The 18,755-nt window shown below is 45.4% G+C and overlaps 2 protein-coding genes across 8 annotated transcripts in view; one reads left to right on the top strand and one right to left on the bottom strand.

The window, feature by feature from the left end:
- KANSL1L (KAT8 regulatory NSL complex subunit 1 like) overlaps positions 1-18,755 on the top strand; it is a 97,839-nt gene that overhangs the window by 77,230 nt on the left and 1,854 nt on the right. For 6 of the 7 annotated variants that reach the window (XR_012154379.1, XM_073306701.1, XM_073306703.1 and 3 more), the window contains 5 exons: positions 3,897-4,021; positions 5,531-5,655; positions 6,556-6,610; positions 17,089-17,201; positions 17,907-18,087. Coding sequence is in view for 6 of the 7 variants with exons in the window: in XM_073306701.1 (XP_073162802.1) it covers positions 3,897-4,021; positions 5,531-5,655; positions 6,556-6,610; positions 17,089-17,201; positions 17,907-18,087 (599 nt within the window). In the remaining variant the exon portion in view is untranslated. Of the gene's footprint in view, positions 1-3,896; positions 4,022-5,530; positions 5,656-6,555; positions 6,611-16,612; positions 17,202-17,906; positions 18,088-18,755 lie in introns of those variants that run through there. The other variant, XM_073306705.1, reaches the window with a different exon arrangement.
- RPE (ribulose-5-phosphate-3-epimerase) overlaps positions 3,894-18,755 on the bottom strand; it is a 31,539-nt gene continuing 16,677 nt past the window's right edge. The window contains exon 6 of the mRNA XM_073306708.1: positions 3,894-18,644. Coding sequence (XP_073162809.1) covers positions 18,579-18,644 — 66 coding nt within the window. The 3' untranslated portion in view covers positions 3,894-18,578. The remainder of the gene's footprint in view (positions 18,645-18,755) is intronic.

Below are 18,755 nucleotides of genomic sequence, written 5' to 3'. Positions count from 1 at the left end.
TTTGTGTCCATTTATTCTTTTGCGTAGAGACTGTCCAGTTTGACCAATGTACATGGCAGAGGGGCATTGCTGGCACATGATGGCATATATCACATTGGTGGATGTGCAGGTGAACGAGCCTCTGATAGTGTGGCTGATGTTATTAGGCCCTGTGATGGTGTCCCCTGAATAGATATGTGGGCACAGTTGGCAACGGGCTCTGTTGCAAGGATAGGTTCCTGGGTTAGTGGTTCTGTTGTATGGTATGTGGTTGTTGGTGAGTATTTGCTTCAGGTTGGGGGGCTGTCTGTAGTCAAGGACTGGCCTGTCTCCCAAGATTTGTGAGAGTGTTGGGTCATCCTTCAGGATAGGTTGTAGATCCTTAATAATGCGTTGGAGGGGGTTTTAGTTGGGGGCTGAAGGTGACGGCTAGTGTCAGTCTGTTATTTCCTTTGTTAGGCCTGTCCTGTAGTAGGTGACTTCTGGGAACTCTTCTGGCTCTATCAATCTGTTTCTTCACTTCGGCAGGTGGTATTGTAGTTGTAAGAATGCTTGATAGAGATCTTGTAGGTGTTTGTCTCTGTCTGAGGGGTTGGAGCAAATGCGGTTGTATCGCAGAGCTTGGCTGTAGACGATGGATCGTGTGGTGTGGTCAGGGTGAAAGCTGGAGGCATGTAGGTAGGAATAGCGGTCAGTAGGTTTCCGGTATAGGGTGGTGTTTATGTGACCACTGTTTATTAGCACTGTAGTGTCCAGGAAGTGGATCTCTTGTGTGGACTGGACCAGGCTGAGGCTGATGGTGGGATGGAAATTGTTGAAATCATGGTGGAATTCCTCAAGGGCTTCTTTTCCATGGGTCCAGATGATGATGATGTCATCATTATAGTGCAAGTAGAGTAGGGGCGTTAGGGGACGAGAGTTGAGGAAGCGTTGTTCTAAATCAGCCATAAAAATGTTGGCATACTGTGGGGCCATGCGGGTACCCATAGCAGTGCCGCTGATCTGAAGATATACATTATTAAGGATCTACAACCTATCCTGAAGGATGACCCAACACTCTCACAAATCTTGGGAGACAGCCCCCCAACCTGAAGGAAATACTCACCAACAACCACATACCACACAACAGAACCACTAACCCAGGAACCTATCCTTGCAACAGAGCCCATTGCCAACTGTGCCCACATATCTATTCAGGGGACACCATCACAGGGCCTAATAACATCAGCTACACTATCAGAGGCTCGTTCACCTGCACATCCACCAGTCATGTGCCAGTAATGCCCCTCTGCCATTTACATTGGTCAAACTGGACAGTCTCTACGCAAAAGAATAAATGGACACAAATCAGATGTCAAGAATTATAACATTCATAAACCAGTCGGAGAACACTTCAATCTCTCTGGTCACGCAATTACAGACATGAAGGTCGCTATCTTACAACAAAAAAACTTCAAATCCAGACTCCAGCGAGAAACTGCTGAATTGGAATTCATTTGCAAATTGGATACTATTAATTTAGGCTTAAATAGAGACTGGGAGTGGCTAAGTCATTATGCAAGATAGCTATTTCCCCTTGTTTTTTCCTACCCCCCCTCCTCCCCCAGACGTTCTGGTTAAACTTGGATTTATGCTGGAAATGGCCCACCTTGATTATCATACACATTGGAAGGAGAGTGGTCAGTTTGGATGAGCTATTGCCAGCAGGAGAGTGAGTTTGTGTGGGGGGGGGGGGGTAGAAAACCTGGATTTGTGCTGGAAATGGCCCACCTTGATTATCATACACATTGTAAGGAGAGTGGTCACTTTAGATAAGCTATTACCAGCAGGAGAGTGGGGTGGGAGGAGGTATTGTTTCATGGTCTCTGTGTATATAATGTCTTCTGCAGTTTCCACAGTATGCATCCGATGAAGTGAGCTGTAGCTCACGAAAGCTTATGCTCAAATAAATTGGTTAGTCTCTAAGGTGCCACAAGTACTCCTTTTCTTTTTGTGAATACAGACTAACACGGCTGTTACTCTGAAACCTGTCACTTAAAGAAAGGTACAGCTTGACAGTATAAACCTTTTAGAGAGCAAATTCTGTGAGATTCTGACAATTTCATTGAGATTTTTGTTTACAAAAAAAAAAAGAGGATACCATCAGGGTTGCAATTTCCTGGTGCCAGCATGCTGCTATGCAATACATTTCTACATAGCAGCAGAAGCTCTAGCTCAGTGGTGGGCAAACTTTTTGGTCTGAGGGCCACATCGGGGTTCCAAAACTGTACGGAGGGCCGGGAACTGTATGTAGGGAAGGCTGTGCCTCCCCAAACCCTAACCCTATCCGCCCTCTCCCACTTCCCGCCCCCCTCAGAATCCCAGACCCATCCAACCCCCCCTGCTCCTTGTCCCCTGACCACCCCCTCCTGGGGTCCCCTGCCCCTAACCGCCCCCCTGGGACTCTGCCCCCATCCAACCCCCTGGCTCCCTGACTGCCCCGACCCCTGTCCACACCCCCACCCCCTGACAGCCCCCCGGGACCCCACCCCCTATCCAACCCTCCCTCTAAAGCCCCTTTCAGAATGCGGCCCTGCGAACATGGGCGGAGGACTCAGGAGGAGCAGGGGCAGCCACACAGCTGGAGAGAAGCGACGGTTTCCCCTTTAAAGTGCCGCTTCTCTTCGGCTGGTTGCATGGCCGCTCGGTGCGCCTCCTGAGTCCTCCACCCACGTTTGCCACGCTCCCGCCACCCATACTGCCCACCTGCTCCCCTGAGGCTGCAGGTGAGCCTCCCTCCCTGCTCTGCCCTGCCCCCGCACTGCAGACCCCTCTTGCGCTGGCGGCATGGCGAGCTGAGGCTGCGGGGGAGGGGCCGGGGACTAGCCTCCCTGGCCGGGAGCTCAAAGGCTGGGCAGGACGGTCCCGTGGCCAGATGTGGCCTGCGGGCTGTAATTTGCTCACCTCTGCTCTAGCTCATTAGTGCTATATATGTATTCTTAATTTGGGCTCTGTCTAGGAGAAATTATCCATGAGGAAGGTCAGCAGCCTGGTGAGCAAGGCCAAAAATAAAATACTCTGTGCCAGGGAGTTGCAGAGTTGCTTATGAGATGAGAGTTCATATACTTGACCCACGCTGTGCATTACGATGCTTTATCTAGGGTCTGTTACCTCTTTCTCCCGCATTGGATCCACTGCTCTTGACAGACCCTCTTTATATTTAGTTAGTGTTCTAAATATGTTTAGGTTAGTATGAGATTCTCTTTTCTTCCTTTAAGTTGGGAGAAGAGAGAATTGGGAACAATGGTGGTTTGCTTTTAGAGTCCAAACAAAATTGCAGGAGGGGCTATATTCACTGGGATTGAATGAAAATTACCCATAGATTATTATTTGTCTAGAACATTGAATCCACTTTATGGGAAATCAGACTTGCGGGGAGAAAACTGACTTTGCCTTTGTCATCTTTGCTGCCAATTCCACTTAGCTCTCAGTCGGAAAAAGCTGTTGGGTATGGAAAAGCTGATCGGGGACTCTCATGGCTACGTGATATGCAGCCCAGTCAGGGAAGGTTACACTCTCTATTCAGGTGGTGGCCAAGATTATTTCCACAAACCTGATTATTGTTGGTTGTACGTAGTCCGGTAGCTTCTGTAAAGGAGGCAGGATCTGACACGATGAGACTGCTTCCAAGAGGGAATTACCCCCTTGAACTAGAGAGAGAGTTTTTGTGAGACAATAGTGATGGAGGTGAATTTGTGATGGATAGAGCTGTGTAAGTGATTATTTTTACAGCTGGTTGTTAGGTGTTCATGAAATCTCATGTGTTTAGCTGTGGGCTTTCAGAAAAGGCCTCATTTGCTACTATGTCGGGAATATTTTTAACGTAATAGACGTAATATTTAACGTAATATTTTTTTTTCCAAATCTTTTTGTGGCAGGAGAAAGTAATAGTAGGCTTGAAGCTTTTTCCTTTCGACATGCAGAACCAGAATCCCATAACGATTTTACTGCTGTGACCCATGTCAATCTGATGTCTAGATCTACCCAAAACTCATCATCACAGGTAAATGAAAAATGAATATATTGATGGATTAATTAAAACTTCACCAGAGAGTTGTGCAAATTAGTAAATAAAAAATACAAGCCTTTCACATTGTACTTCGCTTTACGCAATTTTACACATGCCTAATTAGAGTGAGATTACTCGTCTGTATTGGGAAGGGAATGTTCTAAAACATAGAAGTGCATTCTCAAAGACAGGTATTTCACAGACCGTGAATTAGTTTATCAATAAAAGCGTCAAAGAGTCCTGTGGCACCTTATAGACTAACAGACGTATTGGAGCATGAGCTTTCATGGGTGAACTCCCACTTCGTCGGAGGCATGGAGTGGAACTACATGCATCCGACGGTTTTTTTAAAAAACCCTGCATTTAAAACTAATTAAATGAATTATGATTTAAGTCCCCACTGAAACTGTGACTGGAGGCTTTTATAATGCCACCTCCTGATGGAGCTACACAATATTGGCTGGCAATGTAAATACAATTGTGGTACTTTATCCTGTTGCATCTTTTTACCAAACCATGACTATTTCAAACTCCTATTTACTGAACTACTAGCAAAGCCTCTGCTAAAGTGGTGGTGACATCCAGGCCCCATTGAAATCAATGCCAAACTTCCCATTTATTACAGTGACAGAATTTCACCCTAGAAGTGTTCAGGTTTCAGTGCTTTGGAACTTTGGAATTCTGTAGGACAGAAATATGAAGACTTACAGTTTACAAATACTGTACCTGATAATCGAAACCTAAGTGATGTTCCCTCCGCAGTTTGGGTAATGCAAATTCTACTGAATTTCTTTCCTTGACTGAGTCTTTTACACATCTGCATCTAGTGAGAACTTCTGTCCTTTACCAGATTGAATGAAAGTGATTTATTCTGAAACCACTTTTTCAGTTGAAAACAGAAAGCTCTATAATTTAGATTGAATCATGTTTTAAACCCAAACCGCCTACTGTAATCCAGAAAAGTCAGTCCACACACTTGAGAGAAGAGGTTGGATAGCCCCAAAAAGGAAAACACTGAGTTCAGCATCCTCTTATCCCTACAAAGGCATTTCTGCGGATTTCCAGACAAATATTTTCCATCTAGATTACTCTATATTGATAAATTCATTTCATATACTGCATTTAGGCTCTGACCTCTTGGAATTCTTATTTTTATGAAGTACAAGAACATCTGTGTAGTGGTCAGGTTATAGGTTAGTAGATTTATCCTAGAATGCCTTCAGTATAGCCTGAACATTATGAAGAATATAGCTATCAAGAGTGGGATTGTCAACAGTGGTGCTCAGTATTAACTGTAATTGTGAAATCAGTGTTAAAACTTCCATTGACTTCAACGGGAACAGAGTTAGTCCAAAACTGAGTACTTCTGAAAATGTCATTCTAAAAAGCCACTCTGCGTTTGTCTATCTGTTAAATGTACAAAAAAATTGTTAGGTCTATTGTCTTAGAGTTACCATGCAGCTATTATCATTAAGCTAATGACTCTTCTGTATTGTTATACAGCATAACTCTAGACGGAGACTGAGAAGTGAGAGCTCCTATGATATAGACAACATTGTTATTCCTATGTCACTGGTTGCTCCCTCTAAATTGGAGAAGCTGCAATACAAAGAAATCCTTACTCCAAGGTATGCTCATTTCATGCTCTTTGCACCCCACTGATATTGTTTTCTGTTTTCATAAATGTTCCTCCTTTCCCCCCTGTTGCATGAAAGAACCCCCCAGCAGTGGGGAAGATTGACTGACAATCCAAGGGAAATGGTCAGACTGCACACAGTGTCTGATGCCCAGAGTAAGCAGACTGTAAAAATAAAGAGGAATGTTTTTCTCTAACCTTAATTCTAGTACTCATTGCAGACACAAATGTGTTTTAAGAAGATTCTCTCTCTCTCTCTCTCTCTCTCTCTCTCTCTAAGTAGTTAGGTGGAGATTATCTTTTTTTAAAATTTCTTAGTTCAGCAGAAAAAAGCAACCTCCCAATAACATGCACAGAAAAACACACACCTGTACATTTTTTTTAAAATTCTCATTTTATTAATTGAATTTAACTTTTTTATGTAGCATAACCCCATTATTTCTGATATCTGATTCTCTATACTTGTTTGAAACACGTAGATCTTTTGATTCTTGGAACAGTTTAAGCAAGTTTTTGTTAAACTAAATAATGAGTAAGTCATCTAAATTAGCAATGCCTGGTCCTTTTATCTGCAAATCTTTGACTTATGTTTCAGGCTGTTTTTGTTTAAAGGCTTAAAATAATATTAACAGGACAATGTTAAGGAGCTCAGATTCTGTATTTTTTTAAAGAAAGATTTTTTAGAACCTAATGTTAGAAGACAAATTTTCATGACTTTTATTTAAATTAAAATCATTTTACTTAAATATTGACATTCCCTTACAAAAATTGCAGCATAAATACTGCAGCATTGTGCTATTTAATGAGAACAGGACAATCTCATTCCACTGCTGAAGTGATAAAACGTTCAATTTGGCTAATCCTGTATTAACTATCCTTCTCCAATTCATAGCTGGAGAGTTGTTGAACTTCATCCTCTGGGGCGATCTCATATAGATGAAGAAGAGGTAAGCTATATTTTAATGAAACCAAGCATTTGATAAACCACTTATTAATGTATGTTTTTAGTAGTCACTGGTTTCATGAAAACCCCTGGTAAGTTTGAAGTTGTAAAAATAAGCTGATTGTGCTAACTATGAATGTAACAGCATTGTGTGAACACGTATGTTTTATATACTTATTTTGTCGGATGTCTCTTCTCCCATCCTACCAACCTCTTAGTGGCAACACTAATGAGTGATGGCAAGGTGAATCTCCATTAGGAAGCAAGGAGACGAAAGAACTGGGAGTCAGTGCTAGTGTATAAGCAGCAGCCTACCCACATCCTAGAAACAGGAAGCATGGGCCTCTAGCTTCTTGCACCCTGATTCTTTCCTCTTTTAGCCCTAAGACTAAGAGGAAAAGAGGAAGGAGAAGAAGAGGTTAGAACACACGGATTGTTACTCAAGAAAGAAAGAACACACGGAGAGTTGAGGCAGCTAAGGTTTTCTATCTCAGAACCTGCACCTTGTTGGGCGAGGCTCTAGCCCCCCGGGGTCCAGCCAGTGATTCAGCAGCAAGCCTCTTCTACCAACCTCCTTCCACAGTCACTGCCATTCTCTTTCCGAGGACTGGGACACTGGAGATTAAGTGGGAAACCCTCTTCAGGGAGTGGGTAATCAGGTGGATCTCCAGGTTTGCTAGCAGCCCCTCTTCCTCTGCATTGTCTACAAGCAGCACCAGAAAACTAACTCCTTGGGCTTTGTAGCATCTTAGCAGGTATTTCTGCGGAAAAGGACCTAGGACCTAGGGGTGACAGTGGACGAGAAGCTGGATATGAGTCGGCAGTGTGCCCTTGTTGCCAAGAAGGCCAATGGCATTTTGGGATGTATAAGTAGGGGCATAGCGAGCAGATCGAGGGATGTGATCATTCCCCTCTATTGGACATTGGTGAGGCCTCATCTGGAGTACTGTGTCCAGTTTTGGGCCCCACACTACAAGAAGGATGTGGATAAATTGGAGAGAGTCCAGCGAAGGGCAACAAAAATGATTAGGGGTCTAGAACACATGACTTATGAGGAGAGGCTGAGGGAGCTGGGATTGTTCAGCCTGCAAAAGAGAAGAATGAGGGGGGATTTGATAGCTGCTTTCAACTACCTGAAAGGGGGTTCCAAAGAGGATGGCTCTAGACTGTTCTCAGTGGTAGCAGATGACAGAACGAGGAGTAATGGTCTCAAGTTGCAGGGGGGGAGGTTTAGATTGAATATTAGGAAAAACTTTTTCACTAAGAGGGTGGTGAAACACTGGAATGCGTTACCTAGGGAGGTGGTAGAATCTCCTTCCTTAGAGGTTTTTAAGGTCAGGCTTGACAAAGCCCTGGCTGAGATGATTTAACTGGGAATTGGTCCTGCTTCGAGCAGGGGGTGGGACTAGATGACCTTCTGGGGTCCCTTCCAACCCTGATATTCTATGATTCTATGATTTTTGCCTCTTTTTTTTTTTTTTTTTTTTGTGAGGGCCACTAGGTTTTTTCAGACCCATCTCTATGTTTGCCTACTCCTTGCCTTGTAGTTTGGTTTTGCATTGGTGGGAGGAATCCATTTCTCCTTCCGACTTCCTGTCTGAAGCAGTGCAGCCTGCAGCACTCTCCTCAGCAAACCATTAACCATTTCTTCATCACCCACTGCTACTGTTCCTTCAGCAGCATGGGTCAGCCGGCCTCTTTCATGGCACCCCCCTGGGCTTATTGGTTTGGGGAGCTTTCTTTCCCTCGAGCAGGCATGCAGGGCATTTTCCAGACCCAGTGTGAACAGACCAGATCCATTCTCCAGTCTGTGGTTCCTCCTCCTCTCCATGTTTCTGTTGCTGTTTCCCCTGACCTGGGTCAAATGCCTAGTAAGAAACCTGCCATTTTTGCTACCTTCCCAAAATCTTTGGAGGTATCTGATTTCTATCTCTAATCCTATCACTGACCTGTCCCACTTGCCTGACCCCTACTTGGACTAACAGTAAACACAGCAGATCCAAGACCAGCATCCAGACCTTGATCCCAAACAAAGATATTGCTGCCCTCCTGGATAAGAATATCCTTCCTAAAGCCCCTTACTCTGAGGGCCCCTTCTGTGTGGGAGTTAGATGCTCCAATAAACTAGCCAAGGAGTAAACTTTTCAAAGGGTTCTCTCTCCCTTCGAGACTGAAGAGGTAATATCTCGCCATGCAGCAATCCTAGAGGTTATTCTGAGGAGTGGGATCAAGTAAACAAATGATCTCCTGGCTCCAGAAAATACTCCAGGTCACAAAGGATAAAATATTTATTCTTCCCAACGTAGATGCCACCTCTTGTCTCTCTGAAAATGTACTTTGCCTACGTATTCTATAATCTCCACAGACAAGGCGGCCAACCTTTCCCATTGCAGTGCCCAGTAGGTCCTAGCTGTTGATTTCACTCATTTGGCATTGTATTCTGGGCTCTAGAGAAGGAGAATGTCTCCATCCTAGTGTCCCCTTCTCTTAACCTAGCTGGTGAGATTCTTGGTTTTCTTACAGATTCTATCTAGTGTGCCTTCTTCCTGTTTAATGCTGCCTTTGATAGGCTCATAGATTTAGAAGGGACCCCCTCACTTGCTACAGCAGCTGCTATATCTGTGTTCGGAGCAGGAAGGCTGCACTGAGTACATCACAGACCTTTCCTACAAGGGTATGAAGCTATTTGGAGAACAGCTAGGTAAGGGTAACTAAAGGAGCGCTTCTTGCTCAAGAACCTTCTCCCTCAGCACTCTTATCCCTCCTCTTCCTCCTCTAGACCTGGTTATCGGGGGGAAAAAGAATTCCCACAGCCATCAACTTCCCTCTTCAGGACGCTAAGGAACACGATCTTCACTCAGAATCTTCTTCTGCAAAACTCTAAGAGCGCCTGTGTGGCTTTGGATCCCATACAGAGCTCCTGTTATGTTACATTCATCTCTGTGGCTGAAAGAACTGAGCTATCCATCTCTAAAATCTGCATGGCAGCTACGTGGTCATATAAGTATGCCTTCATTTGCCATTACTAGTGGAACTGGTGTGCTTCAGGGGACAGTTCCTTTGGCCAGAACGTGCTTCAAGCAGCACAATAAAGTAACCCTATCTCCTGCTCTGTTTCATTGCCTGTGATGTTTGCTGTCAGTTGCTGGGTAGAATGAGAGAAGAGACACATCTGGCAAAGGAAAATTACTGATAATTTCTGATAATTTCTGTTTATTGTAGTCATTTTCTCCCATCCTACCTTTCCTTGATTTGGAGAGGGCCTGCTGTCCTGGAATTGTCGTATTGTCTTGGAAGCGCTCTGATTAGAGGAAATAGGCTTGTTGGTGTTCATCTGTGATTCATTGTTCGTGTTCTTCCGCCTCTTTACCTTAGGATTCAGGCTGCTGATAGTCATTACAATTACTGGGTAGCTTGAGAGAAAAGACACGTAGCTTCTGAATTTCCTGATTTCTGTGTTGAAATTTGTGATCTATTGTTTCCTTAATGTGGGGTTTGAAATTAATATTGTCTAAGTTGAAGGCTGTAGCGAAACATAGTTGTAATCAATACTAGCAGTTTATATAGTAATTGTTGTTTGTTTCAGTAGAAACACGCACTTCTTAATATGTTATCAGTGTGGCGGGGATGAGTTCATAAACAACAACTTTTCAAGGTTGGAGGACTCTTTTTAAAGTTTCCCAGGAAGTTCTTTTGATTCATATTCCCACATGGCATCTGGTTCAGCAGAGTGGAAGCTTGACCAGATGCTGTGGAAGGATCCAAACCTAGGTTTGGTTAAAGCTTTTTCCTCAGACCAGTCATTAGACATGCCTAATGGTGGATATACCTATTAATTTTATTTTTATAGCGGTTGTCGGGGGAGCAACTGGGTTCTTCGAGTGCTTGTTCATGTCCATTCCAATTAGGGGGTGTACACACGTGCATGGCAGGCAGAAGTTTTTTTCCCATAGCAGCATCTGTCAGGTCGGCTTGGGTGCCCCCTGGAGTCGCAACGTCGTGGCACTCAGTATAGAGTCCTGCCAACCCGCCACCCCCTTAGTTCCTTCTTACCGCTAGTGACTAAGCTGTAACATCCCATAGCCCTTGCTTTAGCAAGCACCTTTCCTTGTATTACCTGTTATCTGTAGTTAGTAGTTGTTGTTATAGTTAGTTTGTTGGGGGTTCCCCCCGCCCTTCCCGCCCCTGATACCCGGAGCCGTGGTATGCTGTGGTTCCCGGGATTCAAAAAGTGTGAGATCTGCTTTAAGTGCAGGCCAAAAAAGGATCCACATGCTGCATGTTTAGGGTGCCTAGGTGAGGGTCACGAAAAGGACCGCTGCAGAATTTGCTGTGAGTTTCACCCCATAACTTTGAAAGAGAGTTCTGCTCATGGAGGCAGCTCTTTGCCCCCATTCAGACCCAGAGACCCCGCGCCCAGCACCACCTTCTTGGTGCAGAGTGCCCTGGCGCCATCATCCAGGGAACCGGTGCCGAGAAAGGACTCTTCCCAAGACTCTCGGCACTGTCATGGCTTCTCCCATGTCCATTCGTCAGGTAGGCACCATTCTCAATTGCCAGAGCCTCAGAAGAAAAAGAAGCCAGAGAGGGATTGTTCTTCCCTGGCCAAATCTAAGGAGCCGGTGACTGAGAGCCCCCCAGTTGGGCCACAGCTCCACATCGCCAATAAGGGCCGTGTCAACTCCTGCCCCAGAAGGGCGGTTGACTCCGGCCCCACCCTGCTTGCCGGACCTCAGGAGTCAGCAGCTGCAGCTCCAATCGACCCCGGAGGCCTTTAATGCAGCTCAGGACTTGTGCCTCCAGGCGCCATTCTCACCTCCAAGGAGGGACACACGGCCAGCGTTGAGAGCACCAGTCCGCCTCGCAGTACAGTCAAGAGGGAAACCAACTATGCTGTCCCGGTGCTCGCCTTCTCCACAGTGCTCTGATGCCAGTCGTTCGGGAACAAGAGCCCAGTCGGTCCCCTAGTTCCTGATGCTCAGCACCGCGCAGTGTAGCATCTCCGTGGTCTTCCTTTTTGGAGACCTCGGAGTCAGAGTCTGACTCCTATCGCTCCGACACAAGTAGTAGCAGGTGGTCCAGGTCACGGTGGGAGAGACGAACTCACCTGGCACCGTGGCCTCTGCAGTGGCAGAACCTGGAACTGTGGCCCTTCTGGATGTCCTGGGCCTTCTATCAGAGCCAGGGACAGAGCCAAAGGTAACACTCGGCAGCAACATCTGGAGCCTTGACTACTTTCGTTTCAACCTCCCGCCCCTCAAGGACCTGCGATCTCCCAGGCACCACAGCCAGCTATGGAGGCACCGCCGCCAAGTACATCGACGCTGTCGGCTGCGGCACCGTCGCCAGCACCATCGGCAGCAATGCCTGCAGTGCAGCCTGGTATGGGAGTCCTCTGTCTTGGCACCTAGGGGCACGGCACCGTCCAGGTCGGCTCCAGCCTGGGATCCCCAGGAGTCACGGGAACTTGGGCACCGAGGGGAGGGAACAGCCACCCTTTATGGGGGCTTCTTCCTCCTCCTCACCAGATGAGGCACTGGTGGTGACCCTATAGCTCCAGCTCTGGAGGATAACTGGATGTTGCAGCAGTTGCTGTGGCGAGTTGCCCAGGCCTGGGCATTCAGGCGGAGGAGGTAATCAAGGACGCGGATCCCATGGTGCACATCCTCGCGCCCTCCAGACCCGCACTCATTGCCGTGCCTCTTATCAAAATTACATCTGCTACAACCAAAACTTTATGGTAGACCCCAGCCTTGTTGCCCCCCAAAAGCTAAGCGCAATGAAAGTCGTTACTTTGTGCCAACTAAGGGTTATGAGCATCTTTCCTCGCACCTGCCACCTGATTACCCTGGTTGTGGACAGTGTTAACCAGCGCGAGCAGCAAGATTACCAAGGACCCTCCCCTAAGAACAGGGAGGCGAAAAGACTCGACTTTTTCGGTAGAAAGGTCTAGTCTACAGGCGGGTTGCAGCTCCACATTTCAAACCAGCAAGCCATTGTTGCAGGTACTGCTATAATACATGTGAAGCAATGGCAAAATTTGCAGAGCTGCTGCCACAATACTCCCCTTCTGAGTTCTCGGCTTTGGTCGAGGAGGGCAAGTTCATCTCCTGAGCTTCCTTGCAGGTGGCGCTAGACGAAGCTGATGCAGCCTCCAGGGTGATGGTTACAGGGGTGGTCATGAGAAGGGGCTCTTGGCTCCAAGTTTCAGGTCTGCCATACAAGGTCCCACAGACCATTCAGGACCTCCCCTTTGAAGGTGTGAATCTGTTTTCCAAAAAGGCAGATAAAAGGATTCATAGCCTAAAAGACTCAAGAGCCACCTCAAATTGCTGGGCCTCCATACTCCCACCTCGCAGCGGAAACACTTCAGACCACAACCTCCTCCGTGGTTCTGCTAACAACAGAACGACAGGACAGTTACTAGAGGAGGAATTGGAGCGGTAGGAAGAGGCTGCACCTGTTCTCAGGCCAGGGCTCTGGCCAATCCAAGCCACTTCCTGGTCCCAAACTGGCCTTTTGAAGGTGCGGTTGAGGATGACATACCAGAACAAGAACTGGATCTACTCCGCCTTACCTTTTCATCCCGACTATCCCCTTTCTACCGTGTATGGTCCAGTATCACTTCAGACCTCTGGGTGCTCTGCATGGTAGAGAGGGGATACTCCATCCAATTCTGTGCCCTCCCGCCCTTCTGTCCCCCTTCTCTGTCCCTCTTCAGGTACCCCTCTCACGAGCAACTCCTTATACCAGAAGTGCACTCGCACCTTTCGCTAGGGGCAGTGGAAGAGGTTCCTCAGGAGCAGAAGGGCAAGGGTTTCCTATTCCCAGTATTTCCTAATGCTGAAAGCCAAAGGCTGGGCTCAGGCCCATCCTAGACCTGCAAGAACTCAACAAGTTCATGAAGAAGCTCAAGTTCCTCATGGACTCTTTGGCCTTCATCATTCCTTCATTGGATCCAGGAGACTGGTATGCCGCCCTCGACTTGAAGGATGCATACTGTCACATAGCAATAATTCTGCCCTACAGAAAATACCTCAGGTTTGTGGTGAATAACAACCAATATCAGTTCACAGTCCTGCTGTTCAGTGGCACCTCAAATGTTCACCAAGTGCATGGTAGTTGTGGCCGTGTTTCTGCGCAGGTGTTAGGTACAGGTGTTCCTGTACCTCGACGACTGGCTCATCAAGGGCCGCTCCAGAGCTCAAGTGGAGGCACTGGTTAACTTCATAAGGGTGACGTTCGGCAATCTGGGCCTTCTTCTGAACGAGGGGAAATCCAGCGTTGTCTCGAGTTCAGCGGATAGAATTTATAGGGGTAGTGCTGGACTCGACCCAGGTCAGGGCGTACCTCCTGGAAGTGAGGTTCTAGGCCTTTGGCAACATCATTCGAGATCTCAGGCAGTTCCCCACTACCACAGCAAGGAATTGCCTGAAACTTCTAGGACGCATGGCAGCCTGTACCTATGTGGTGCACTCAGACTTCGGCTTCTTCAGTCGCGGCTAGCATCGGTGTATCGACCGGCCCGGGACATTTGGATAAGGTTGTAACCCTGCCCCACCAGGTTGTCGATTCCCTCCTGTGATCGCTCGACGCACAGGTAGTATGTGCAGGGGTCCCCTTCTCCAGCCCTCAGCCGTCTCTCTCCCTAGTGACGGACGCATCAGCACGGGGCTGGGGAGCACATCTGGGGGACCGCAGGACTCAAGGCCTCTGGTCTCGGGCAGAGCTTGCTCTCCACATCAATGTCAGAGAGCTGAGAGCATTGCACCTGGCATGCCAGACTTTCCATATCCACTTATCAGCCAGCTTTGCAAGCATGTGCACTAGGGCCTGACCCAAAGCCCAGTAAAGCCAATGGGAGTCTTTCCACTGAAGTCTGTGGACTTTGGATCAGGTTCTAGGTCCCCAGCAGGAGCTCACAGGAAGCTGTGGAGTGGAGTCGGACTGTGGAGTGCTATGTTCAGATAGATTTACCAGAGAATAATGCAGCTGCAATAGTTTGTGTTCACATCTAACACAGTTACAAACGCCCTCATCCATTCTGTAAAATCATGTGCCTAACACTGTTGCAGCAGAAACCACATGGCTGTGTGCGCTCTGTTATAGGGTATTACCAGGGTCCACTATGCTCTTTGGCAAAACTTAACCTAAAATCTGTGGTTAGCTCCCTCCGGCTTTGTCTACACTATCGCTATAGCTACACCTCTGTAAGGTCTCCCATGTACCTGCTCTATGCCGGCAGGGGAGAGTTTCCCGCCAGCGTAATTAAATCACCCCTAACGAGTGTCTCCCACTAACAAAGCGCTGTTCACACTGACTTGTCGGTGAAACTTATGTCGGGCAGGGGGGTGGTTTTTTTCACACCCCTGATTGACAAAAGTTTTACATGAACAGTGCCATTAATGTAACATCCATTGTTGTTTAAAAACAAGGTGTGGCCATAGCACCCTTCTGCTCTGAAGAGTACATTATAGCAGTCCTGAACCTGTTCTGAACTATGCCAGAGAGAGGGCCTGTGGAGAACTGGTCCTCGGGTGTCTTGAGGATGGCAAAACACAGCTCCTTTGTATGCATATCCTTGTTCTTCTCAGCTGTGACTGAGCAGCAACCTCAATTTTCAATGTGCTGCAGAAGAACGAAGAGTCACTGTCTCAAAATGCAGGGCAGATCTGGTGTCTGGATCCAGAGGGCTTCACTTAGCAGCCTGGGTCTTGTTCTTAACTGAGCAACCAAAATTCTCATGAGCTTGGATCTAAGTGTCTTGCTGGAGTTCTGCAAACCATTCACTAAGAAATCTTTTGCGTTGAAATGGTGACTGTTTTCTGCTGGATTTCGTAGTAGGAATGTGGCATTTCATCCTTCCCCCAGGGCCTTTCATTTTAGAATGTTTGGTATTCTTAATGAGGTCATGCTTACATGCTCAAAGCACATTGCTGCTTCCCACTCCTCCAGCATGAGTATCTTTTTTTTTTTCTCTCTCTCTCTCTCTTCCATGCACCCTTCTGTGAAACATTAGCTTAGAGTTGTTGCATTCCTTCATACCCTCTGGGCTTCTGGACCTTGCCAAGATATATTGGACTTCCTCTTCAAGCAATTTTAGTCTGTTCTAAACATCATTTTTCTGGTTGCAGATATGGTAAACATCGGTCTGAGCAAAATCCAAGCCCGTATGGCCCATGCTCCATTTAAACTATTTCACAAAGATAACGTTGTGTTGTATCTTCACCTCAACTTCTTGCTCCACTCCTCTGAAAGCTTCATAGTATGCCTGGTCAGGCCAGACTTTAAAATTTGGATAGGTCCAAGCCTTCTAGGAAATTCTCTCAGCTGATCATATTTGGTAAGACATCCAAGGCAGTCTCTGTTTGGAGACTGTCTAAATTGGATACATATGATAGGCTAAACTTACAAGGCTATGAATAAGCATAGAATTGAGCATAGAGTTCCAGTGTTGAGAGAATTAAGGGTTTTTCTGGTAGTGCTGTGTGTGCCTTTCCCTCTCCCCTTTGCCATGTCTCGCTAACAGATATGTAAGTCTGCTGCACAAAGTTCAGTTAATCCAGCACTGTTCTTTCAAATGGAAGCCCAACTGAAGGATGAAACACTGTTTTCTCAGTCTTCTTTCAGCTAAGCACTTCCAAGCCCTTCTCCTGAACACTGCTGCAGTTCGTTGTTCTCTGAAAATTGGGTCTCTGTGGAGGGAATTTTTGAAGAATGGAACTTGCTTATTAGTAACTGGAATTTTCCAAATGTATTGCCTCTGCATATTTACACACTTCACCTCATCCCCAGACTTCTGTTGAGTCTTGGATGCTGAAGTAGAGAGGAACTCAGGCCAGCTGGAGACACTGGCTTTTTATAACCTGGAGTAGAATTCTTGGGGTCGTGGTTAATGCTCAACAGTTAACTTCATAAAATAGCCTGGGAACTTTTTTTAAGGTTACTGTTACCTGAGGATCTACATGCTTAACTCTTAAAAACTTGATTTGCTCTGCTAATATAGAACCAAAATGCAAAAGAATCGGATAGTTTACATCTCTGAAGGAAAATGTAGTTGCTCTTAAGTGCTATAGCTCACTTCTTCTGTGTCCTGCTCCAGAAGAGACACAAGTGTGCATCCACAAATGTAGTACGTCTCCTGTTTACTTGACTTACAAGTAAGTAACCTTCCTCTTATTTTTCAATCTAGTGTAGTCCTTGAGTATTTCCATAGAGGTGTGAATAATTTTTATATCAACTTGAGATCCACCCCTTCCAAACGTGTAAATTAGCGGGCTAAAAAGTTGTATCGTATAGCTGTACTTTTCTGTCATGTTTTAAGATGAACACATACAGTTTACTATACTTTTGTACCCTCCACTGCACATTCTTTTTGTTGTGCATGTGACACAGATTCCCCACAGGACCATATAAAACCATTGTTTTAATCTTTAGTGATGCTTGTAATCATGGCAACAGCCATCTCACTTATAATTACAGATCGAAGATCTGTCAGATGAACTTTTTTCTTCACGTCATGCAAAATATGAAGAGAGAGAGAAAGCAAGGTGGTCGTTGTGGGAACAGAGCCGATGGCCCAGAAGAAATAGCAGGCAGGTGTATTGTCATAAATGGAGGACTCTTACAGAATTATTGGGATTTTCTGTTGGTAGCTCAGCAACTTTTAGAAATGCTATCAGTAGAGTGAAGCATCTTTGAAAATGAGGGTCAAATATTCCCCATCAAATAGTTTACCATGCACGGTATCATGCATATTTAATTTGTTGCTCGAAAAGGAAAGCTATATAGCTTTAAATCTTATGAATTTTAAGAAAATCTGGGTTATTGGCATTTTAGTGAACAAAATCTTAACATTTTCTGAACTCATCCCACTGCTGCTGTTCACTGCCATGCTCAGTAATTATTGCCTTAGACAAACAAATAGGGTGTCACATCTTACACAGTAATTTCTGATTTAGATGAAAGACTGGGGTGTCACTTTTCTGGATCTAAGACTGAAAGTAATTGCATTCAGAGACCCACTTCAAGTACTGGATTCTGTTAAGTTTGTACTTTCAAAAAAATGTTGTCGAAGATACTAAAATGTATTTAAATATTTTATACCAAGGTCAGCTTTACTTTAGAGTTCCGTTTTCAGGTTATCTTTACTTCTAAGCATATAAATTTAGAAGCCATTATTAAAAACTTGGAGTAGTGCCTCTTTTTCCTCATTTTAAAAAAAAATCTGAATTGTTTCCAGTCACTTGACAGAGAAGTTATTAACCAAAGCTTAATTTTCTCATTTTGTCTTGTACTAGATCTTATAGCAAAAATGCTGAAAGACAGCAGGGACAAGATCCAGTACTGAAAGAAAACCATCGCAACTCATGTGCTTCACTGCATTGTGCTGCTGAAGCTGCTTCTGATCTTACTTCAGAAATCCACAGTTCTGTATGTTTAAGGGTCCAACAGTCTTCAAAGGAAAACCAAGAAGCAAAGGTATGGTGGTTTTTAGTAAGTAAGGGCCTGATCCAATGCCCATAGTTTCCCTGACTTCAGTGGCCTAAATTCAGTGGTCTAAATCTAAAATTGCAAATGTAAGTGTTCTCATCTCTAATTTTTGGATTGCATTTAGAGCTTGTGCAAATTACCAGATTGAGATCACTTCCAAATGAAGTCCTCGATTTGTCAACAGAATAGGAACAGCACAGGCAAAACTTTCACTACTGGGTCAAAATGTCTCAGCCTCAGAGATGAGAGAGTAGCAGGCTCTCTATTGATACATTCAGTAGCTTTTTTTTCAGAGGATGCCAACATGGGTTCCAAATAGTACTGATTGTGATGGTAATATATGTTCTTAACAGTAGAAAATAGAGAATTCCTTTTTACGTTCCTCGCCCCTTACATTGTAACTGCATTGTTTAACCTTGGAAACAATGTTGGGATACAACTTGTTTAAAAGATTCCATACAAAATGAAGTTGTGCTGTATTAAGCCAAGCTACATTGAAAACTGGTACCCATCAGAATGGTAATCTTCCTTGTATCTGAAGAACCCTGCAAGCAATGTAAAGAACAAGACTCATTTGTTACTTGATAACAGAATCATTCTGCACATAGCTAACCAGGACCCTTCTTTTCCCCTCTTCCCCCTTTGAATCTTTTCAG

Source organism: Lepidochelys kempii, chromosome 11 (assembly GCF_965140265.1).
Source record: "Lepidochelys kempii isolate rLepKem1 chromosome 11, rLepKem1.hap2, whole genome shotgun sequence".
NCBI classification, from domain to species: Eukaryota; Metazoa; Chordata; order Testudines; family Cheloniidae; genus Lepidochelys; species Lepidochelys kempii.
Note: the sequence above shows the minus strand (reverse complement) of the source record. Positions and strands in the feature narration are given on the sequence as shown.